The 25,786-nt window shown below is 37.4% G+C and overlaps 1 protein-coding gene across 3 annotated transcripts in view; it reads right to left on the minus strand.

The window, feature by feature from the left end:
• The window catches only part of LOC127650135 (receptor-type tyrosine-protein phosphatase U-like), a 298,945-nt gene that overhangs the window by 71,407 nt on the left and 201,752 nt on the right, over positions 1-25,786 (minus strand). For all 3 annotated transcript variants that reach the window (XM_052135337.1, XM_052135338.1, XM_052135336.1), the window contains exons 8-13: positions 22,798-23,121; positions 17,840-17,949; positions 16,661-16,862; positions 14,817-14,919; positions 12,370-12,667; positions 463-499 (exon numbers count right to left, since the gene is read on the minus strand). In XM_052135337.1, the coding sequence (XP_051991297.1) occupies positions 463-499; positions 12,370-12,667; positions 14,817-14,919; positions 16,661-16,862; positions 17,840-17,949; positions 22,798-23,121 (1,074 nt within the window). The remainder of the gene's footprint in view (positions 1-462; positions 500-12,369; positions 12,668-14,816; positions 14,920-16,660; positions 16,863-17,839; positions 17,950-22,797; positions 23,122-25,786) is intronic.

The raw sequence follows: 25,786 nt of genomic DNA on the forward strand, positions 1-25,786 counted from the left end.
AATAAATGAATTGCTCATTCAACTGGTAATATTACAGAGCAACAGCCTTGAACAATATCTGGAGGCTTCATTTGATCATATTCGTAAGCCTTTTGGCCATCGAGTTAGGCAGCTCACTAGGTTTTGGACTTGGTTTTCCTATCAACCAATTTCCTTCTTGCTTTTACTCATTTTCTCTTTTCCATCAGTCTACAGTATTTTTGTTTTATTAGCTCAGTGAGCTGAACTTGAATGAAAATGTGTATGTAATATTTTGATTACAATACCGTGTGGATCGTGCTCAACTATCACCGCACGCATTCAGAGAGTGTGCCACGTAAAGATAAAAAATACAGCTTGATCTGTTGATAAAGTGTGAGTGAGACCGCAGAAGAGACATTTGGTTAGCGTTGATGTATACGCTCTATCAACGAGACATGCCCTCGAGCATGTAAACACTAGTGCAGATAAAGAATGAATTACCTTTACGAGCGATCCGAATGCAGTTGATCCGGGTCTCCTGAGGACAAAAGAGAAAGAGGATGTAAGCTATCAGGGCAATCTGAGAGTGAGAGAAATGTGGGTGTATGTGATTTATGTGATAATATGAATAATATCCCCGCAAGCACACAGAAATAAATTAAAACACTTGCTTTGATGACATTTACTAGCAAATGAATGGAAATGTCAGCATGACATTATGGCTCTGTTCTTGCTATTTACAGTATACTTGAAAAGCAGCTTCACAAGAAACAAGATACTTATAGGTAAACTACAGTAAATCTACTCCATTCAAAAAGTAGTTAGCTACATACATGTTGCTACACTAACTATATTGAAGCTATTTAAAGATAATATGTTTAGATATGTACAATGCAATGACTGCAGAACTCAATAATATGGATAGTTATATATTTAATAAGGGTGATGTTCCCTTACAAAAATTAACCATTGTTGTACAACTACAGTAACTACAGTTAAACCATGATGTTTTTACTAAAACCATAGTAACCACAAAATTAACCATGGTTACTACATTCAAGTTTACTGCAATATTACGATAATACAACCATTGTTCATTTTCACAAGGGCTTAAGAAATAGGGCGACAACATTAAATTGAACATACATTTGAAATCCAAAGTCCTTTTAAGGTTGTCAAGGCTCAAGTGAATAATTTATGTGATTCATTCGAAAGAGCCAACTCACTGAAATGAATCAGTGTTCCTGAAGCTAAATATAAGGTAATCGTTCATTTGCATGAATTGACTGAAATAACTAAATGATTCAGATCTCACCACACTCCTTGAGAGAGAGAGAGAGAGAGCGAGAGAGAGAGAGAGAGAGAGAGAGAGAGAGAGAGTACGGTTTAGGTGAACACAATTAATGCATTCACAACACAATGTCACAACTGTAGCGGTTTGTTACGTTACATAGCTTCACGTTGGGAAATCTTGCTCATTACTATAAAAGCTACATTGTTGTAAAAATGGCAGAACTCCAATCACTCTACTGAAAAATGTTGTTAGTAGCATCGCTTCTTTTAGTTAACTACTTCCCAGCACTGCTACATGGTTAGATTGCCTTCTAAGGGAGCATATTTGGAAAGCTCTACGTATGCCACATCAATAGTGCTCTTTATGTGAAGAGCAAGGGAGACTCGACTTACAAATTGATTTAACCCTACTATTGTCTTAAGAAACTGCACCCTCCTTTTGTCCTTCGGGTCATTTTGACCCGTATTGAAAACCGTTAAAAATACATAAATTCTTGACTAGTGTACAACGGCACTAAAGACCCAAAATTTATTTGTAAAATAATAATAATTAAAAAGATTAATGGTAAAAATGGTAAATGGTCTGCACTTATATAGCGCCTTTTTAACCTTAACGGTATTCAAAGCGCTTTACACTGTGACTCATTCACCCATTCACACACACATTCATACACCATTGGCGCTAGCCTGCCATTGGGAGCAACTTGGGGTTCAGTGTCTTGCCCAAGGACACTTCGGCATGTGGAATCGTGTGGGCTTCGAACCACCAACCCTGCTATTAGTGGCTGACCCGCTCTACCAACTGAGCCACAGCCGCCCCTAAACTTGTCAAACATTAGTTTAGGATGTCTCAATTTAAATTTATTTAAATCACTTTTGGCATTTTAAACTATCTTAACTACATTACAACAATGTCTGATTGATTCTGCTTGTAGAAAATCAACCGTGTACATGTTAGATTTACAATATTAGCACATGCCTATTTCACAAATGAATCATGTGCTTTTCCAGCAGTCAAAATGGGCAATCTTTGCACATCCATTGCAACAAATCCATTCCTTCCATTCAAATCCATTTTTCTGTTGCTGTGTCAATGAGGTTAAATTTATGTTCAGTTAAATTGTGTCGCTCTATTTGTTAAAAGCTTATGAAAATTAACCATGGTTTTATTATAGTAATATTGCACTAAACATGATTGTAGTAGCAATAGTAAATTTGGTGGTTATTGTGGTTTTGCTACAAATATCACGGTTAAAATCCCCCCCCCCCCCATATATTTATTGGTATTTGTTTAAACATCTAAAGTAACAATGCAGAGCATATTAAGAACATCTCCCACCATCCTGCCCTGGATTAAATACATAAATAATTAAAATCAATCAGTGCTCATTCTTGTAAATCACAGTTCAAAGTTATCACCATTATCATTTGACCATTTACTGCTTTTCCAAAGTCACTATTTGTTCTGCTGGAAAACAATCTATCTTCATGGTATGCTAAACAACCTCAGCACACAGAAGATGATCGGTCATCTAATGTTGTCTAGTCCATCTGTATGCAATATTGTAAAAATAAGTCCAAATCTTGTAGAAGTCTTTTAACTTCCCTCTAACTACACATCAACTTTTCCATGGTAAGGTTACAGATAATTTCTTTGACCCATTGGGAAGAGGAGGGGCTTTGGATATATTTCCATTTTAGTGCAATAACATGCTTGGCCTGTAGCAAACTAAAATCTACTTTATTAGCTTGTGTTTTCTTGCATTTACCACCATATTTACAGGGTATATATGAAGTAAACATAATTTGGCATCTGGAGGAACATTCACAAACCAGCATAAGAACCTCCTTTCTTCTTTGCTTTTTGTACAGCTGTCAGGGATTTTAGGATTAAACCTATGTAGTTTGACAGGGGTAATGTATGTCCTAAAGAGCCATTTGTATTGCAATAGTTTGCACCTGGTATTAATGCTATGAGTTTAGGCAAGGATACATGATTCTTCCCATTCTTCTCTAGAAATATCTACCTGAAAATCATTCTTACATGCTGATAAGTAAGCTAAAGAATGTTCTTTTGATCCCTCTAGAAGTATATTATAAAGCAAGGATAAATTGCCTCTGTCATGTAAGTGCTTTAAAGTGTGGTTTATTATGGTTGATAGTGGGGTCCTGAATAAGTTTTCATTTGAGAGTATATACAACTCCTGATCTGTAGATATCTAAAAAAGTGTTTCTGAGGGAGGTCATATTTTTTCAACAACTGTTGAAATTACATCAGTATACCATCCTCGTACAAATCTTTTACTTGACATATTCCTTTATACATCCAATTTTAAAATCCAATTTCACCTCTCCCAGGTACAAAATGTGTATTGCCCAAAGTTGGTGAGAAACCAGACAATGTTATTACTTCATTTAAATATCATGACGTGAATAAAGCTACGTCTGTAATGAAATCATTATTCTGTTTTTTTCTACATCAATCCATTCTGGGAGGTCTATTGAATAATAGAGTTTTATATTTGGCACTCTAAACCCGATCATACGGTAGGTACAGTATGGACAAGCGTTGCCGAGGAAGTTAATTATTCCATATAAACCTCTTAAATATTTTCTTGAGGGCAGAAAAGAAGGTGACTGGTAGTGGGAGTGGGATTGACTGAAAAATATATAAATATTTAGGTAAAATTGACATCTTAATAATTTTTATAATTTCTTTCTGCAATTTCTCATATTAATCATTATCTTGATCCCTAAATATGTGAATCCTTCAGGAGCATTAGCAATAGTTTATGAGTCAAAGAGGGTTTTTCTCTCATCCCCATTTAGTAACAAGACACTCTTGTTGTTATTAGTTTTATAGTCTGAGAATTCTCCAAATGTTTTAGTATATTGTTATGTGCCTGAATAGAAGTTAGTATATTTGTAAAAAATGCTACAATATAATCTGCGAATAGAGGTAAGCGATGTCCCCTCTCACCTTCTATTATGCCTTTCATTTCTGAAATGTTTCGAATTGCCATTGCAAGGGGTTCTACTGCAAATAGCAATAATGAGGGAGACATTGGACATCCTTGACATGTACCTCTACCTAGACCGATAGGTTTTGAAATATGGTTATTTGAATTGACTTCTTCCTGTGGATCATTACACAATAACTTGAGCCATTTAAGATACCCATCACCCAGTCCAAATCTTAGAAGCGTCTCAAAGAGATACCCCATTCAAGCCTGTCAAATGCTTTTTCAGCATCTAATGAGGATTACATGGTCTTTAGCATTTCGTGTTTTATACAATATTTTCAAAACTCTTCATGTGTTATGGAAGGTCTGCCTTCACAGCACAAACCCATTTTGATGGGTTGGTTCGGTATATATGTTTCCATTTTCTTAGCTAAGGCCTTACAAAGTATTTTGGTGCCACAAGACATTAAAGATATTGGCCTATAAGATGACATTTCAGTGGGGGCTTTTCCCAGTTTTAATTTAAGAGATATTAGTGCTGATTTTAATGAAAGAGTTAATATTCCTTTTCTAATGGCTCATTAAACATTTCAAATAGATGTGGCACAAGCTTTCCTGAAAACGTTTTATAGATTTCTACTGGCAGGCCGTCTGGTCCAGGAGCTTTTCCGCTACTCATACTCTGTTGTGCCTCTAGCAATACTTCAGTGCACACATTTCTCTCTAGGTTACATCTTGCCTCCTCTGATAGTTTAGGAAATTGTAGTTTCTCTAAAAAAATGTTTGCCTTTCTTAAATATCGGGTATTCAGACTTGTACAGGTTTTCACAATAAAGTCATTATTTATTTCCATTGTAACGACAATGTTTTTCCCATTCTCTAATGTGACTGAATTAATAGCTCTATCTGTTTGTATCTTTTTAATTCTCCATGCAAGTAGCTTTCCTGTTTTTTCTCCCTGATCATAATATGATTACTTTAACCACATTTATTATTATTATTATTATTAGCAATTTTACTGCTAGTTAATTAATTATATTGGGCTTTTAGTAGAAGAATTTCTTGTTGATTTAAAGGGTTATTGCTGCTAAAGAGTTGTGCTAAATACCTTGATTTCCCAATTGTCCATAATGTGTTTTGGATTATCTTATATAGCTTATTATCTCACATCTAATATAAGCTTTGAAGGCCTCCCATTTTACTGAGGTACTTGTCTGATTTGTATTTGTAAGGAAATAGTCATCTAATTTACTATCCCAAAAAATCAGGGTTTTGGTGCCATCTTGCTTGAAACCGAAATCTAAAAGCGGAGGAGACAAGATTGTTCATCTGCATTGTAAGTGTGTTTGAGGCATGGTCAGACAATATGATACTATCTTTCCACAATTAAAATCTCCTCCAGTTATATATTGTCTGGGGTATGATGATATTGTAAGCATCTTTTAGTGACCCTGCTAGTATCATCCTTTGACAAATTTGTTTCCTGTGCAAAGACTATATTGGATTTCATTTGTTTAATCCTACCCAATATTTGTTTAAATTTTAACAGTTTATTCAATTCTCTTATATTCCAGCTACAGATCTTCATCTCAGACCTATTAATCATTTACTGTGTTATATTGTTATTGACATGTAGATATGGCTGTGTCTGACTGTGTAAAAAAAAATCAAACCCAAAGTGAAACCAATCATGTATTTCCCCAAAAGAAAAGCATGAATAAACCCCCAGGAACAAGCTTTGGCTATGAAAAACGTTTAATCCACATGATATGGAGCAACAATTTGTGAGCCTTCATTCATTATTCTCCCATTGGCTCGCTAATAAATGAAGGAAACCGGACCACAGACCTTATCAACCCAAACCCCCACTCATAAAAGTGCATTTCAGCCACTTACATATTTGTCCATGTATATGTATTTTTTTCCTTTTTAAATGGCAAAGTGTTCTGTAGTGCTATCGTGGTTTAGCTACTCCAGATCCATGTTTTTGCACATAATAGAGCATTGTAATAATTTGTAGAATTTTACCTTTGCCTCTTTTAAACATGAAAAATTAAGACCTGTTAAGTTGTCCTCAGTTGTCCACATGCTGATGCATATACAGTGGCGTGCACTGCCCGAATGAAGTCCTCTGCCTCTGGAACGAACATGAAGATTCGGTGCTGGCCGGCCTGTGTAACTATCAGGTGCACTTGGTGGAGCATGCCATAGCGCTTATCCATGTCCCTGAGTTGGGATTTTACTCCATCGAATTGTCGCTAACGCTGACAAAACTTTTCTCTTTTCTGCCTCTCCAATTCTTTTAGAGTGTGTCAGTAAATCAGTTTTGATGCTGTTTACAACTTCCAGCCTATTGGTGGATTGTTTTGAGAGATCAGCCCTCAGCGCATGAATATCATTATTTGTTGCTTTGTTAGCTTCGCACTGTACCTCAGCCACCTGTTTGCTAGCCGGGGCTGAGTTATCACCCATCAGTCTGCACAGGTGACTTTAGTGGTTTTTGTTGGCATATCTTCTTGTAGGTCTTTTCCTGTGGCTTTCAAACAATTGTACACAAGTTTTTGCTCATTCACAGACACTTAGCGATGAGCCCAAGCCATGCGACTTATCAGATATGTTTCCACTATTGCTATGTATTGTTCCTTCATGGTACACACTAGACTTAACATGCCACCAGTTACAAGTAGAGACCCACAGGGACAATTACAGTCATCACTAAAACCAATACAATTCCCATTATAACCATTAAAATCATTATGGTTTTTGTGAGGGTTGTTTTTTTTTTTCAGCGGGGGTATCTTATCTTTTAGAACAGTCATCTCAGTTGGTTTGTGCCTATGATCCTTAAAATGCTGTCTACCTAGGCAGCTCACTAGTTTACAGAATAGAGCCTAATCCCAATTCAACATTAATAAAACACATTGATTGTGCTATGTTTACTCAACTTATCCACACTAAAACTGCATTTTCCACTACAGAAATGGAGAATTTTGGAAACACTCTAGCAATGCATACTTTCGAAAACGATGATGTTAAGAAAGTGAAAAACTACTGTTTGGCCTAAGAGTCCAATCCACCCCATTCATCTGCACCCACTATAACACACATTTGATATGATCAAATTAAGAGTTACAGATGCAAATTGTGGCTTTATGGGGCAATTATGCAAATGCACCCACCTAGATTGAAGTCAAGACCTTTTTTCCCCAACGGCTGTTAAATTGCATTGAAAAACAGCTTCAAGTTGCCTCCTCTTCTTTCACCCAACTTTCAGCAGGGCAGGGTGACATATTTACCACCATATTCTAACGTGTCATTAAAATACGTGTCGCGCTGCTCTCTGTCGGGTTAGTGGGGCTGAGGAGGGGGCTTCTGGAGGGGCACTGAATGACAGCAGGGAAATGAATTGCTGTGAGATTATATGATATGCAGGTCACACTACATATTGGTTTACAAGGTCTGTTAAAGGGGGTAATGCCAAGTTCACCACCATCCAATATGGTCAATACTCAGAATGAAAATGTATCAGCTTGTCACATCCACAAATGACTGTTATGTGTAATGATGAATGGGAGCACTGAACAGCCATTACATTCATAATTAAAAATATGTCTGTAGAAATGAGCGGAGAGTAGCCATGCAAACTCATTGACTCAATATATGCATTGCTATGCAGTTGGTAAGGTGCTCAGAGGGGTTTTAGAGACATTAAATGCTCTAAAAAAGGGAGTTGTGGGCGGTTGCTTAGGTGTTGCCATGTGGTTGCACATTCAAATGAGTAATTATGCTTCCAATTCAGACCAAGTCTAATAGAGCGATCCATAAACCTCCACCTAATCATCAAAAATAATTGTCAAAATAAAAAGCATCAGCTGAGCATTCAGCGTAGCTTGTGTTAAAAAGATGTATTCACATTTATCAACCTGAATGATAAACAATCAAATATACAATAATCTGTATGAATTTGACTCATCTTGTACCACAAAACTCATTTTTAATGGTGAGTGCCAGACATTGACTGGTAAATGCTAATGTTTGTGACCTATTAAGCATTCATTACTGCCCAATAGAGGAGTGCATATCTGCACAATCTTATTAATGGATACAATGTTAACTTTGAGTGAACATGAAAGTAAGTGTGTTAGTTTTTGTGGTCTAAATCAATAGCCTCACCTGTATACCATAGGAACACTAAGGAGTCATTTCTGTGACTAGAAGACAGAATCTGACTCTATAGGGCTCATTAAAATGACAACTGATGATCAAATGCTTGTCTAAGCTGTACTTTTTTAGAAGCTCTCATGTACCGCAGTCTGGATCGCTATATAGCACGAGGATACATCAAACCCAAGCACCACAACAAGTAATAACCAGCACCTTAACAGAAGATGTATTAGATGTTGTGATCAACTGATTTGTCTGCTTAAACAGCTTTCAAAGATTGCTAAAGAAGCCTACATCTTCAGTGAATACCAGTTATCATTACACAGATCTCTGAAATATGTACTTGATTTTGATTGGTCAATTGAAATATTCAGTAATATACTGTATATATACATATATACATACATATATATATATATAATTTTTATTACTGAATTTTTGACATATATATATATATATATACATTTAAATAATCCATGCTAAACATGTCATGTCCATTTATGTACAGGTATTTACATTATTTGTAATAGGCAGGATAATATACAATCAGCTGGTCATTATGCAAGAGATAATGTACATTCAGCAATCCATTATTGCAAAATAAACCCTAACAGGGTGGTCAGGACCCCGAAGCGGATCGGAGGGCTCTTGTATAACGGTTTATTTTGAGATAATGACCAACTGACTGAGCATTGTCCTGCTTATTACTCGGCTACTTACCAAATATGTCAATAAATGGACATGAAACATCGATTTGAGTTGAAATAATTTTATAAGCTTGCTTGTAGTGATTGCAGAGTATTGTCAGAAGTAGGAAAGGTGGCTAGCAATACCCGGATGACAAGTCTGATTTCACTTTATTGCCATCAGTCTGACCGCTGGATGGTGCAATTGACCAAGTATTCCAAAGCGATGTGTAATAACGCAAAATAAACCCATTCAGTGAAACAAGATAATCCTGTTCAACATGTCATGGTGTTCATTAATCTTTTTGGAAAACATGATGGAGGGATTTCTTATATTACTACCTTTCATTTCATAGCTAATTGTACTTGTTCATTTTGATTAATTAAAGAAGCAAAACATTTATTACAGTTGTCCCTATCTACAGGTTTCCTCATTTGCTGACTGGGTTTCCCAGTTCTTCCCCAGAAATAACAAAACATTTTAAATTTCAATCCTGTTAATTTGAGTAAATCTGTCTGTCTCTTACAAACTTTAAATCCTCTAAGAAAAGAGTCTTAACCCTCTGGGGTCGGCAAACACGCCAGCGCGTTTTGCTGTTTTTTTTTCACATAGCAGCAACATAGACTTAAAATACTCCGTCATTTATGGTCATATAAATACAATCAATACATGATTATAAACTATAGAGGGTCTTCTTTTTTTGTGTACACTCATATTAACATCAAAACCTTGTGTTTTTTTTAAATAAATAAAATAAAAAGGGTGAGCTTTCAGCAGTCTCTGTGTTCACGATCATATTTCAGAAACACGTCACTAAAATTAACTTAAACTCCGCGAATTCTTCTCACACAAACATGAAACATATGTCTAAAGAAAGATTAAAATGTCTACTTTTAAATAAAACAATTCAAATTTAAAACAAATATACTCCTGCAATGCAATCTGTATGAAACAAAGCGATGTACGGTTTTCCTGGCTCAGCTTCATTATCTGTAATGTGATCCCACCCACCAGCAGAGCGCGCCATTCATACGCTAATGTGCTGAGGCCATCAAGGGAAAAGTACACGCCCCCGACTGCGAGATTTGATGTAAACACAACACAACTAAACTTTTCTGCGTGCTTGTAATGATACTCCTGGATGTAAGGATGAGTTAACAGAAGAAGAGCAGGACTCCGATGAACGTTTGTATTTTGAAGAGAGACTTGATCCAGCAGAGGATACAATTTCAGACGAGTAAGTCATTTAGTTTTCATTAGCTGACATGCTATTTTATATAAACATGTACATATTTTACTAGTGGGACTGTTTCCAGACAGGATTCAAAGTTTGACATTTGACATTCAAAGTATTGACATGTCCTAATAGGCAAGTTTTAGTTACATGTAAATGTTGTTATTTACATTGTATGCTGTATGATATAAATATGATATGTAATATGATATAAAAATAATATGAATGTTAGATTATATTTTAATGTGTTTATGCTGCCTCATTATCATCAACAAAGCTTGTGCTTGCAAATATGTGTTCAGGTTAAATGAGTAAAATGCACTTTAAATATGCCCATATTAGAAAATCAGCATATTATCATATGTATTTTGGATCAAATAAATGCAGTCTTGGTGAGCAGAAGAGACTTCTTTTAATGGTAGTGTAGGTCTAAAATTAAGTAAAGTCTTTATGTAAAGAAAATGTATAGTCAGATTACTTCTTTTAACTTAAAACTTGATTTTGATCATTAAATCTCCTCACATTAATTCTCTCTTTGTCACATTCCTCATTGATAGGCCCAGAGGAGTGGTCTTTGTGTCCTTAGGTGTGAATCACATAAATATTCATGATAGTTCACGCCTCCTCGCATATTACCATTCAGCACTAAAAGTGTCTTACAAAAGTTAAATTACTATATTGTTTTGTATGAATCAGGATGGTTTTCACATACTTTTGTAGCAAAAACTCTAGACTACAAAATCCAGTTCTCAAAAGTCTTGTGGACAAATGTTTAGTAACATTTTTTCAAAAACCACGCATAAACGTTATTTTCTCAAAAATACAAACCTGTACACACATGTTGTTCACATATTATTGTAGCCCAGTTTGTGCTGAATTCAGTGTTATCAGACTTTAGCCATTAATATTTTTTTAAGCAACTGAAAAAAACACAAATGTCAAGGCATGTCAAAACTTCTCCAGGGCCCAAAACACCCTCAGACCCCAGATGAGTTAAAAGTAAGGAGACATTTTCCATGAGAGTGTGCATTATTTTAGCCAGGTCTGATGAGTAGATCAAGGCTGATGGACTAGGTATTGATACTTGATAAATTTGCTTAATCTAGAAGAAGTAGCAATAACACCTAATCCTAGCTACTAAGCTGCTTTGTAGAATATTTTAGAGTGTTATCCATGTCAAGATGTTTAAATAAAAGCAAACATTCAAAATGTATGAGAATGGGAGACACGCCAACCAATGAGGGTGAAGAGAACCACCAAAGATTACTCAATAAGAAAGAAAGAAAAAAGAAAAATATATATATATATAAGAAATATAGCATCAAGAAAAACATGGGGTAAAAGTAAGTTCACGCAACGCTAGACGTGCTCTTGTGATAATGTCTCAAGTAAGATAATTAAAGAAGAAATCATCTGATAAGTTAAAAGAAAAGCAGAACTGCTGAATGAGTTGCCTCGGAACAAGTCTGAGAGTTGAATAGCTATGAGAATGAGACTTGACCTGAAAGCATGCTTAAAGAAAAAGAGAGATGATAACCCATGCTACTGTTGAAACCGTTTGAAAGGAACTGAGAAACTAAAGACACTACTAAGACACAACTAAGCAAGAAAGGGAATGTACTTGAGTAGAGCCTGTTCACAGACTGAGAGGTTTATAGTAAATGGATTGTCAAAGTGGCAATCAAGTCTAAATTGTCATTACGTTATGACTGCCACTAGAGGAAAGGAAATAGTGACTAAAATTCCTCAGGGGACTGCATGAAGTCCTGAACACATTGATAAATTGTTAGCAGTTACGAAGCATCATAAGGCCAATGTGATTAACACGGGAGAAGATTTAGATTGATGTACAGAAGCTTTTCCGAAGGAGATGCACACGGTACACAGCTAAGACGCTGGTGAGAGACATCACACAAACAATGTGTTTGAGTGGGGCATAGCATTGTGCCAGGACATATATCCTAGCCCCACCTGTGCCAAGTTTAAAGGATTAAAGACACCAAATACAAATGGAACCCAAGTAAAAACAACGTGACAGGGGTTTATTGGTTAGTTGTGATCGCTCACCCCTCTGAAGTTACTGGATGCCTGGAAGTAGATGAGGTAGCTCTTGCTGGGGTCCAGAGGAGTGTTCCAGTAGCCGTTGTAGGTGTGGTTGTCACCGACGGTGAAGGGAGTGGCCTCAGGTAAGCTGCTGGGCTGGAGTTCAGCGGTGTAGTAATGAGAAGGTGCGCCACTCGCTCCTCCACCTCCTCCTTGCGCATCCGCATGAGAGGACAGCGCAGGGAAACACTCCATGTGACCCAATTCCCTCCTCCTCACCTGTCTGGAGCTGTCCTCCTCCACCACAACCACATGATACGTGCTGCACAGAGAGACATGAGGCCTTTGACCCACTCAACTGTACACAATGCTCGAAATTCTGATTGGTTGAGCTATGTTTAAAGTTGTTATGAAACAGCCGTTACACCAAGACAACAGATCAGATGAATTCTCTATAGATGAAGTTACTGTTCACAAACAAATGCTGCGCTTTGGAACTTTTTGGGGTTTTGGGGTTGAAACAGGGCATTTCCAAAAGATTATCAGAGATTTGAGCTTCTTTAAATTTCTATTAGGACTGTGAAACTCTAATAATGCGTTTTGTATAGTGGAATATTTCCAGCTAAACACATACGAACACTGAAGAACGGAAAATCAAGCTTATGCGAATACATTTTGTATGACACTGCGTACGAGAGGACGCATAGACCAATAGACGATCGAAACGTCACAAACTGACCTCTTGGCTCAATTCAAGGGATACTTATTTCAAAGCTGCGTGTTTTATTTTTATCCCCTTTTCTCCCAATTTGGAATGCCCAATTCCGCTACTTCGTAGGTCCCGTGGTGGCGTGGTTACTCACCACAATCCGGGTGGCAGAGGACCACTTTCAGCTTCTGAGAGCTGAAAGAAGCGGATTCGTCAATCCGCGCATTTTATCACGTGGCTCGCTGTGTATGACACCGTGGAGACTCACAGCATGTGGAGACTCATGCTACTCTCCGTGATCCACACACAATTCACCACACGCCCTACTGAGAGCGAGAACCACTAATCGCGACCACAAAGAGGTTACCCCATGTGAATCTACCCTCCCTAGCAACCGGGCCAATTTGGTTGCTTACGAGACCTGGCTGGAGTCACTCAGCACGTCCTGGATTCGAACTTGTGACCCCAGGGGTGGTAGTCAGCGTCAATACTCGCTGAGCTACCCAGGCCCCCAAACCAGCATGTTTTTATTTTTCTGGAAAAGGAGTTGACAATATATGTTTACATTTTGAAAATATTATTACTTATTTGTTATTTGTGAACTGTTATATACTAAAACTAGAATCTCTATTGTGTGATTTCATATCCTGGTCTATTGCTCTGTCTGAAAAAAATATGTTTGCTCAAAGCCTAGTGAGACCACCCCTTAGAAATTCTAGTCAATTCTTCACAAAAAGATTTTGTATGGCTTCAGAAGACTTTGAATATATTGCACAAGTTGTATGGACTACTTTTATCCTCATGCGAGCTGACTGACTGAATGAATCCATTTATTTTTCATGTCAGCGTGCTGATAAACATGAAGTCCACATATATTGAAATTAGGATTTTTAATAATATTCAACATTAACACATCTGTAGGTCAATTTGCTTCATTTTAGTACAAATGGTGTTATTGATTTATTTTGTAATAACTGTATAATAGGGATCTATTCATTAACATTAGGATGCATTTCTATATATATACTGTGCTTTTTCACATTGAGAATAAATGTGTTCATGCAAAAGCTGAAAAATGTTGCTTTTATGATGAAAATATGGGGCATTTCATACTGTCCAGACAGCACACTAGAGGTTAAGTCATTCACTAAATAGAGAGCAAAGGTGCATCCTATTGTTCTCTATGCAGTTAAGTGTATTCACTCCTAAAATCTGATCAAAAGTTCAGTTTCAGATTGCAGATGATGTTTGGATCACTCAACATGTTTGACAGACATGGGACAATGATCATCAGTACATAGATTCACCATTTATAAAGTATTGTTTTATTTTAACATGGTTGACAGTGATTGGATGATGCTGGTCATTACTTTTAATCAGAATTATTAATTCAGCTTCATAGAAAATCAGCTGTAATGTTTATAACATCACAAAAACATGAGTAACCAACACTCCTGGACACATAATAAACTATTTGATGAATAAAATCTGACTTTCTGTAGCTTGATATTACTTCAAATTTCACAGCTTAGTCCCGCTGTCCACATATGTGGACATACATTTTTAGGAAAATTTTTATTAGTATTTTTTGAATACTAATTGACGCTGAAATGTATTTTCTTTTGTGATGCATGGAAGAAAACGTCAGGTGAGTAAATGATGATGATCAGGGAAACATAGTTATAGTACAATGAATCTGTCAACTTAAGCTGCAAAAGAAGTTCTCTACATGTCATTGGTTCATGTATGTGGGATATGTTACCTAACAGGCGCTCCTCTCCCCAGGGCTGGACGCAGCAGTACAGTGATGGTGCTCTCTGATTCACTCAAAGGAGAGGGGACGTCGTCATAATCAAACGCCGGCGCTAATTCAGAAGAATAACAAAAAGTGGGAACAGACAGAATGAAGACATTTTAAAACATACTGAATCTCACAGTCACACACACACACACACACACACACACACACACACACACACACACACACACACACACACACACACACATGGAAAAAGGAGTCACGTTTTGGTATGTTTCTCAACCAAAGCGCTTCAGAGGATATTAAATAAAACATTCAAGTCGTATGATTTACCTTGATCCTGACATTATGGATTACATTCATGCTGCCTCCTGTTTGGAGCTTAAAAGTTTTGGACCCCATTGACTTGCATAGTAAGAACAAAAAGTGCTTATCTATTTTTTGAAAAATGAAAATATTCACACTGGTTTAAAAGGACATGATGATAGAATTATCATTTTTGGGAGAATCTTTCCTTTAATGGAAACTTTTTTGAAAGGGAGTGTTGAGATAACGCTCAATGTTTGGTCAGAACAACCAAAGAGACCAAGACTGATCAGCTGCTATTTAATTATTGCTGAGTAACTACTGTAACTACTAACTACTGAGTCACTGAATGCAAAGCCTAGGAACATCACCACAATCCTGTCATTTCATTTTGTGGATCAAAAGAGTTCCCAGTCGTGTTTACAATTCTCCCCTCAGTTTACACTGTTCTCCCCATAGTTTGTCCACCTAAGCCTGGTAAACCTTGGTATCAATATTTCTGCTGTTCAACGAGTCAATTTCGCCAAAAGAGTTGCTTTTGCCTCACTGTGATGAAGTCTAAATGAAGTCCAAATAAAGTCTGAATAAATCCTAAAGCAATGAAAAGGCCCTTGCAGGCATCTAATATTCATTTGAGTGATAAAACCAAAGCTCATCTCGCTTCTAGTGGAATTTTAATGAAATACTTAACACGCAGCAATAGCCAGCAAAAAGCCAGCAAAGACTTCTATTTATAGTATTTTAAAGATATGCTATTGATTTCAGCATCACTAACATTTAAATTAAACTAAAACTCTGTTACGATTTACTCCGTGCAACACAAAAGCAGATGTTTTGTAGAATGTATGCTGCTATTTTCCATATAATGAAAGTAGAGTATACAGAGGCAAGAGTTTGACAAATGTAATGACAAAAATACTGTAATACTGCTAGAAAATTAATCCATATTGGATTACATTTTTGGACTTGTGGGCCATTTTCCAAGTGTTTTGAAGGCTTTGTGTGAGGAACAGACCAAAATACAAATCTTAATTATTTGAAAATCTTCAAACTTGGCACCTCAAAACGAGTCACACCAGCTGTCAATGATGTCAAACGACATTGGTCAAACACTCATGTGTAACGTGACTGACTGCAGCATGACAGGTTTAAATATGTGCAAGTGTACATGAGATTTGAGAGCTAAATGGAAAAGAACAGTGTGAGCATTCTGCTAACTATCTTTGTTTATGTTCCATGCATTTACATTTACATTTATGCATTTTGCAGACGCTTTTATCCAAAGTGACTTACAGAGCCCTTATTACAGGGACAATCCCCCCGGGTGAACCTGGAGTTAAGTGCCTTGCTCAAGGACACAATGGTGGCAGCTGTGGGGATTGAACCAGTGACCTTCTGATTACCAGTTTACCAGTTATGTGGTTTAGACCACTACACCACCACCACTCTCTCATGCAGGACCACAGTCAGACACGTTTGGATAAGCATGCGGTGTAAACGATGGACGAATCATTCCTTGTTTCCACACATTTTTCCCTTACCTGAGATGTTGGTGGTGATTTCGGTGAGGGCGGTCTGGCCGAAGCCCTTGGCGGTGCGGGCGCGAATGGACACCAGGTATGTGGTTCCTGGGTGAAGGCCAGAGAACATGTGATATGTCTCGTTCTTCAGTTTGGAGACAGTGCGGCGTGGACCAGGAACATTGATGCCGGGGTCTGATGACTCAATGCTCTGATAGCTGATCTAAAAATGGAAAAAACACAGTGAGCTCAGAGGAAATGATGTCATAATACTGTGTAAATGAAAGCTGAACGTTTACCCATTGTTTGAAAATCTAGTGGGCTGCCTCTATAGGCAGTGTATTTGAAGGCACTATAAAGAAGGTGCATTCCCGACACAAAGAAACAACTCCAGAATGCATTGAACTGTTTACTTTCTAAAAAGATTTGACTGTTGCCTTGCCTGTGCAAATAAACTACAATAAAACTTAGATTTAATTACATTTTATGGGGAATCATTTCAGTTGTGTCTCTCTGCACCCCACAAGATCTGTCACCTTATACGCTGCATTTTAAAAATATGTATTTTAATAAAACGTTAGCACAGCAAATCCACCACTGAGACATTATTATCAAATCTATCAATAGAACTTAGTCCATCAACAACAACTTACAATACAACAACACGTCGCTTCCTACTAACGCAAACAGAGTATTACATGTGTATATTCTGACAGCCGAGGTAATTGAAGTGGGCGGAGGTGATGAAATGTATAACCATTGTAAAGCACTTAAACACAATTGCCCCATCTGACAGACACCACAAGGCAAAGAAGCAATTATAAAGTTTGTCTCTGGTTTAATTGAAGTCTGCAGAATGAACTAGAAGATGATTAGCATGAGAACTAGAGTGTATGTGAAGGGAGGAGAGAGTTTACAAACACTAATGACTCAGCTGATGTGGAGGGAGGACAGAAAACAAATAAAAACCACAATACATGCACTTGTGTTCATTATCACTTATTATGTGCAAATATTTACACTTAAAAAAAAAATAGATTTCTCTGACAACAAGATTCATATTGACAAAGTCTTTGAATAAAATCAGGCTGTTTTGTTTGCTAATCTCTTTACATGTGAAATGAGTAACAATGAAATCCAGATTCTCGTCAAAAGGGATCCTTTGAATTAGGTGAGTTCACATGTACTAAAACACATTACCTCATACTGTGTAATGAGACCATTGGGCTCCAGAGGCTCCTCCCACTTCAGAAAGATCATATCGTCCAGTGGGGTGAAGGTTAAAGACTCAGGCGCAATGCCACCTGGTACTGCAGGAAAGAAGATAAAACAATTAGATTTACCACCATGGCTTGTGTACTGCTGCTGCTCTGAAGAGCCATGTGCACCAAGTGCATGTATGCTAGTTATGTGTGCCCTGGCCTGCTTGGCCAGGAGACTAAACCAGTAAAGCCCAGAGTTTATTAGCTTGTGACTTCTACTAGCTGTGTGGATTTATTTAATCTAATGACCTAAGATTGGTGTCATTGCCTGGATTGGCTACAGCATACCTTGATAAAGACACACATCTATGTGCCATTGCAAAAAGCAGACTTTACCTTGCAAGCCAAAAGAAGAAATAAAAACCAGCAATTTTAAATGTTGGGCAAAGAGAGAATACGTAAGTTGACTGGCTACCCAATTACACATCAAAGGACCAATCATCTTACAGCTTTCAGAGTTCCCTGCCTGAACTTAGTTATTTTAAAGCTTGTTTGAGTGCAGTCAAATTGTGCAGTATCTCAACTGAAAGAGCATTGCACTTGCCGTGCAAAGGTCTGAGGTACGAGTCCTCAAGAGCACGCGAGTCGACGCGTTAACCAAACGTGTCATAGAAGCACCACAAAATGTCGTAATTGCTTCTGCAATTGCATTTCTCACCTCACATTTAGTTTTAGGACATTATTGGTTAGGTTTAGGTTTAGTGTGGGGAGGTTAGTTTTGTTGATTTTAAACCCAAAAGAGCATTAACCTTAAAAACCTCATCTATTTGGGAGAACATTTAACTCACTTTAAGAGCCACCCAGTGGACATTTCACCTCTGCTCTGATACGCGATACATGAAACAATTAATTTAGCAAAAACGTCGCCACAGTCACAAAACTTTCATGTAATCAAGCCGATTTATTATTAGTCTGCCTGGAAACAGATTTGTGTTCACAAGGTGAAGCACTTTTGAGTACAAAATAATTTCTTTGTATTTTAATAAATACATTTTCCAAAAACAAAAACAATTGGTAGAATTGAAGTGCATGCCGATACAGTCACTCTTAATACTATCAATAATTAGTGTGTCAGTAGATGAATATGATTAATAATACTTACATTCTCTGTAATTTAAAAGAGTCTGATGAGAATCACATTTTCTATGCGTTTAAAAGGAGCATCCCTGTTATAGAAATATGCCTGACATTCAACAAAGACGCAATTAATAATAAAGCACAAAAGAATGCAAGTCCTTTTTTCTATTCTTCGAATTCATAACATACAGTCCATATACACTACCAAATTCTTATGAATATGCTGTCTTTGTTAATATCACAGGTGCTTGAGGTAATGGGTAATAATGGATCATAGGATGCAGACACTGCAATAACCGGAGAAGAACCTCCAAATGAATTCATAGTTATGCTTGATGCACGTAGTGGTAAGTAAAGTGGATATCAATGAGTAGAACTGCATGTTCTGCTTTGTTTACTTAGTTATGTCTTTGAAATAGTCTTCTGACGTTTTGTGTGCTATACTTAGGAAACTTTACACATTGGTTTTCCTTGAATCCCTCGCAGAGGCTGCAGCGCTATTACAGAAATAGTTATTCCCCTCATCTGTCTGTTATTACGAAATAATATATCTCCGGTAAACCTGCCCTTAAATGCCATTTATCGACAAAATTAAATGTGATTGATAGCTTAACATGTCAGATGACTCTTCCTGTCTAAGAAGACTAACCCTGACCCTCTGGAAAATAATGGGATTTATGGGAAAATGAGTAGTGTTTGGCTGGTCTTCCGATCTCAACATAGTGTCCACCATGATGGGAGCCAGACTCCATGTAAAATAAAAACTTTAATTTTTGTTATCTCATGTGAGTGAACTTGATTTTAAACGGATTTGTCAGAAGTGTTATTGATTTCTGTGCATAAAACTTTTTAATGAGGGAAAGATCTAAAACTCTCTTCCTGTCTGTTTCTGTGAGCATTGTGACTACCAGTAATTTAACATTAGTTGCAGAATTAGATAATTAATTATACTTGCATTTCTGATGTTGTTTCCCATTAACCAAACATATCAAACAAAAACAAGCACTATCACTGAGCAAAACAACCATCTAACAAAGAGGCAGCTCACAAATAAATAAATAAACCAGCAGAAAAGATGTTTTCAATTTCTAAAAATGATAAATGGAGAGCATTCATTTTCAGCTGGGATTCATTTTTATCCAGCAAGTTTTTCTCTTGACCTCCAAGGGTTTAATCTAAACGCATTTGCATGAGAATGCACCTCTTGCAACAAACGCCGCTTGACACACAGAAAAAAAAAAAATGCTAAATATAAGCAACAAAAACCTTTATTCTATTTTGTTGGTGGCCTTGGCTTATTAATTTTTCACAAACTTCCATTTATATGTATGAACTTCCATTTAATTATGCTGCGGCACGGTTTTCTGTGAGTCAATATTTGTGTTGTTGCTATAATTGGGGTTTGAGCTCTGCAGGCAAATGGAGCCCTGGTGCAGTCGCCATATCATAATTGCTCAGATAAATGTGTGTTTTGACAGAGATGGATGGGTTATGGGTATTGACCCGTGCAAAAACACCTTGGGGTAAATGAAAGTTTAATCAAACTCAGAAAGTTTATGGGCAACATGCAGATAATTTGTGTAATAAGCAATTCTTCATCAAAAGTGCAAATATGTGTGTGGAACGAGCTGTTCTTAGGTTAATTACAGTGCTAAAGAAAACTTGTATCTGGCACTTTAGATCTAGAAAATAGTCCTTGAGGACAAAATTATCATCTTTTTAATAAGCTTTTCAGTAGACAGCACTACAATCTGGTCTAATTAAAAACTCTATGAATGTATCAGTACAATGTCTAATAAAGAGTTGGAGATTCTCACGAAACCTGTACCGCAAATGTCCTGATTTTACTCTATATTATATTTTGCATATAGTAAATTAAACATACTTTTAAGGCCATAAAGAAACATTGCATTGTGACTATTTTCATGACAATTATGCACGTTACCCCCATTCTCATTACTGCAACATGAACAAATATTTGAATTGTAAAGTATTTATTTATACATAAATTTAGTACTCACTTCTTACTGCCTTTCATTTTCACTGATTTTAATTTTAAATAAAACGTATATGTACAACAGAAACTTTTTTACTGTAAATGTAGTCATAATCATGACTGAAATCAATGGGAATAGTTAAAGTAAAACATCAATACAGTAATGAGAATTGGGGTAAAATGTAAAAGTTTACTGAAAATAATGTCACGATGCAAAAAACAAAAAATGTTTTTAAATGTTTTGCTTGAAAAGAAATGTTCATTTGTTATCTAGTGCAATAATATATACTGTATACACCTTTAAGTGTGACTTAAGTTTGCAAATATTTTCTGAGGCCATAAAAAATATTTTCTAATAATTTCCATGATCATTGACAGCATATTATCTAAAGAAAATAAAGAAATAAATTGTGCGCTACACAGGTAATTTATAAATATATATAGGTATACTTTCTGCAAATAACAGAACAATATAGAGCATGATGTCACAGAACAAATATTTCAAAGCAATGAAATACTGTAAACAAATAACTTTTGAGTAATATAAGTAGTGTATCACATTACATTTTTGTGGCAGGGCGAAGGGGGGGGCCGGGTCGTGATTTTACACACCCGTTCCATTATCAGGCTAATCAAGCCTCCGAGAGGGATAAAGAACGACTGCGGATGATGGTGCAACAGAGAGAGAATGTTTACCGGCAGCTGTCCGTCATATGTGTGTGTTTGTTTCTTTTGGTTTATTTCTTCGGTTCTCGCCGCCTCCTTTCCATTAATCCCTTTACTCCGGTGCCTGATAAGGGAATGGAGGGATACGTCGTAGTGGAGTTCTCGCCGCTACCATCCACCACAACGGAGCAGCCGCGGCCATCTGCCGGGGGACAGAGGAGCTCGGCCGCTTGGAAGCGGAGGAATTGGTCGCCAACCGCGAGGGGAAAAGGGGCTCCTAGATGACCGCCTGGAGCGATAAGGGCCGCTGCCAGGGGCGGGGGAGAACCCTACCAGCCACTGAAAACGCGGTGGGGTCTGAGAGTAAAGGAAACAGTGGAAAGGAGGGGGCAGAGGAGACCCCTACCAGCCGCTGGGTCTGAGACCGCCGACCGCGAGTGGGGAGGGGCTCACTGCCGACTGCCTGGAGCAGGAGAACCGCTGCCAGGGGCAGGGGAGACCCCTTCTGTTCCCCAAGAATGCGGCAGGGTGTTCCGTCCGCCAGGGCTGGAGGACTGCCTCCGATCCGCCCGGGGAGGCGTGGCTGTCGTCCACTAGAGGGTGGAGGAGTGGCCAAGGACAAAGCTACGGCATATCGGAGAACCGGCGAATAAATGTTTTTTTTTTCTTTCTCTCTCTCACTCCCACTGCCACTCCACGTTGGCCTTTTCTCTCTCTTTTAAATTTTACAATGTTTTTTGTTGGGGTGGTACTACACTGTTACAGGGAGTACCCCCTTATTTTTCATTATTTTTTCCCTGTCCCCTCCCAGATTCAGGAAGGCGGGGATGACCTGCCGGAAGATGGGGCATAAGGCACGACCTCCCGCGGAGTAAAATGCCGTGGGCTGAGAGAACAAAGGAGGGATGTGACAGGGCGAAGGGCGGGGCTGGGTAGTGGGGCCGGTTTAATTTCTTCATTAAAATATGATTTATATTGTCAAGCCGGTTCACGCCACCTCTGAAAGTAGCTTAAAAGTAAAGTAATTAGTAATGTGAGTAAAACTAATCAGTGAAGCAATCAGATTACAATTTTAGAGAAGTAATTATTCATTTGTAGTGTACTTTGTAAATATCTTACACAACATTGATAATAAAATGTCAAACTGATTTACTTACTGTCTTCCTCAGTCTGGAACGTCACTTCTCGGCTCTCTTTCTTGCCCTCGGGATTGGCCAGCGCCAGCCTCACGTGTACCGCATGGAATGGGGGCAGATCCCGCAGTGTGAAGCGGGAAGTGTTCCTCTCCACCGACAGACACTCCCTCACTGTGGCGTTATTTCCACCGGCTCCGCCCCCAGTCGCGGTGGTGTAGCGGTAACACAGCAACAGTGAGTACGTGTGACAGCGTGTCAGATTGTAGCCCACCGGCTCCCACTGCAGCAGCAGCTGCCGAGACTGAATCTCTGTAGCCGTTAGACCTCGCAGAGGACGCATCGGCTCTGCAATACACAGATAGAGTCGTTTTCTGATGCGTTCTCTGAGGCACATAGATTCTTTCTCCAATGATTCTGAATCAACTCTCAAAATCAATTCTGATCCTGAAATTCATTCAATCTCACACACATGGCAACAGGAGAGTTTAATGCTATTCTCTCCTCTTGTGCTCTATTTCTTTGGTTGTTGTTCATTGCCGGAACAGTGCGCATATATGAGATGCTTTATTGATTTCTTAAACAATAATCAGACTATATGTGTCACTTTCATATCTCTTGTGTTGAGGAGAAGCTGACATCTGGACTCTCACAGAAGCAGATATCTCATTTAACCATCCTGGACCAGCAAATGTTGATTGTGGCTATTGTTATACATTTTTAAGCTGAATCATGGTGTCAGGTGAGTTGAGACACAAAGAACACATCTGGGTTTGTATTGGGTACTTTAGGTGCAAAACTTTAATATAGGAAATGTATTTAAGATGTAATGAAATTTTGTCAGTCGTATTTGACATGCAGGATCACAGAATGAAACTCTGATGATAATAAACACCCTTATTATTGTAACTGAATTCAATAAAAGGTAATAATAATCAGCAATATGCATTCACATACAATGACTATGTTTCACATTGAATATCATGACACCATTATTATGCACTAGTGACATCAGTAAAAGAACCACTGAATCGTTTAGGAACGACCCATCTGAAAGAATTGGTTTGCAGAAATGAATTTCCCATCACTAATATACACCTCAACCCTTCACACACAAAACTCAATAACAGTGACAGTCAACAAACCTCATTCATTTATTTAAAAGTTGAGCTCTTCTCATCACCACACAACAACTGACTAACAATGGCAACAGCAATGCATGCAGGGAACTCGCAAATGTGAACATTGTTCAATATTATATTGCTCAACAACTCTGTTAGGATAGATGGGACAACATTTGGGGGAATTCTGATGGTCTAACATGTGTTTCTATGTAGATGCAAGGGCATCGGTTTGGTGTGAAAGTTGGTAGGGACATTTAGCAAGGATAATATTCAAAATGTTGGTTTTAAGAAAATGCAAGAAAGTCAGTCTGGTGTCTATGAACCAGTAAAAAAATGTAATTGAAAAAAAAGAAAGTCAGTCTGGTACTATATGCAAAAAAACAAACATAACCTTATTTATCAAGTGTCATTTCATATTTCTCCACCCCACAATATTAAATATTATCCTTTTTTATTTTATGAATTTCTAAAGAATAAATCAATTAAGAAATGACCACTAAGTCTGCATGGTTAGGAGGAAAGATGTGATATGCATAAACTTGGATAATAAGCAGCGATTTGCATTGAGATAACCCCAAGATTATTGGGTAAAAATCAAATGTTATCTATTGCGAGAAGATTTAACTTGAAAGACATGAAGTGACATTCTGTAAAATATATTATCCACCAATGAACAAACAGAAATCTAATCAAGAAATTAACGACGAAATATGTGCAAAAATGACATCACAAATAAGCAAACTACGAGGAGAATGAAACGCTGACATGTCCCCACACGTTCTCCATTCCAACTCCCCTCACTCCCACATAATCTCTCTCAAATTGCTTATTTATATGTACTTATATTTTTATCTGAAAAAGTAGTCCTCGTGAACAAAGCAGGCTTATGGTTAAGCCTACAATTAATGACTTTTTAAATGAATTTTGTTTTAATCACAAATGCCTTATTTCATTGACAAAACATTACTTTGTAATCCCGACACACTTCTTTTCTCTACGACGGCGTTTTGGTGCCACATAAAAAAAAAAAAGAGATATATTTCTTTTAGAGACCGCCTAGTAATTTCAATGCGTCCATTTGTCATTTAGTGGTTTTGATTACTTTTGTAGAAATCTAAAATATGCGAAATAGTAATAATCAATAATGAACGCGAACTTCTGAATGCAAGTGTATTTTGTCAAAGGGAAGCTAAAAGACACAGAGTGAGTGTGTCCTCTGGTAACACTATCTGTCATAATATTCAGGCCTTTTAACCCCACACTTATAAAGCAATGAGAGAGAACGCAATAAAGCACATTTAACCAGTAATTCAGTCATTTTATCATTCAGTATAATGAGCATTTTATATAGTTGATGAAAGAGAATTTCATCACAGTTCTGCCTCCTCTCTCAGCAGATGTGATTAGAGCTGTTATGAGTTAATTACACATGTCATGTGTGAATGCAGGGGTCTCAACTCAATTTCCTGTCACATTAATTCCTCCCAGACAGAGAGACAGACAGTAGCAGACTGGCACAGTATGGCCAGTGTGTGTGATGGGGGGGTGGAGTATGTATATGTATATATATACGCATACATACAATATATATTATATTGTACATATTTATATATGCATATAAACCCACAGCACAGATAAAACAATGCTATATATATATTTATTTTTTATGGTAGTATTTGTTGTACTCCCTTTAATTTGTTAATTTAAAAAATCATTATACAACAGATTTCTTTCATTAATGAGAATCTAATGTGAATCACCACTGAGAATTATGAGAATTACCAAAAAACTTAAAAGTAAAACATCCAGACACATTACAGTAAATTAAAATCACAGGGGAAGTGTGCTTAATTGTCATGAAAATAATGTCACAACAAAAACAACAAAAA

This window comes from Xyrauchen texanus, chromosome 10 (assembly GCF_025860055.1).
Source record: "Xyrauchen texanus isolate HMW12.3.18 chromosome 10, RBS_HiC_50CHRs, whole genome shotgun sequence".
Lineage (NCBI taxonomy): Eukaryota > Metazoa > Chordata > Actinopteri > Cypriniformes > Catostomidae > Xyrauchen > Xyrauchen texanus.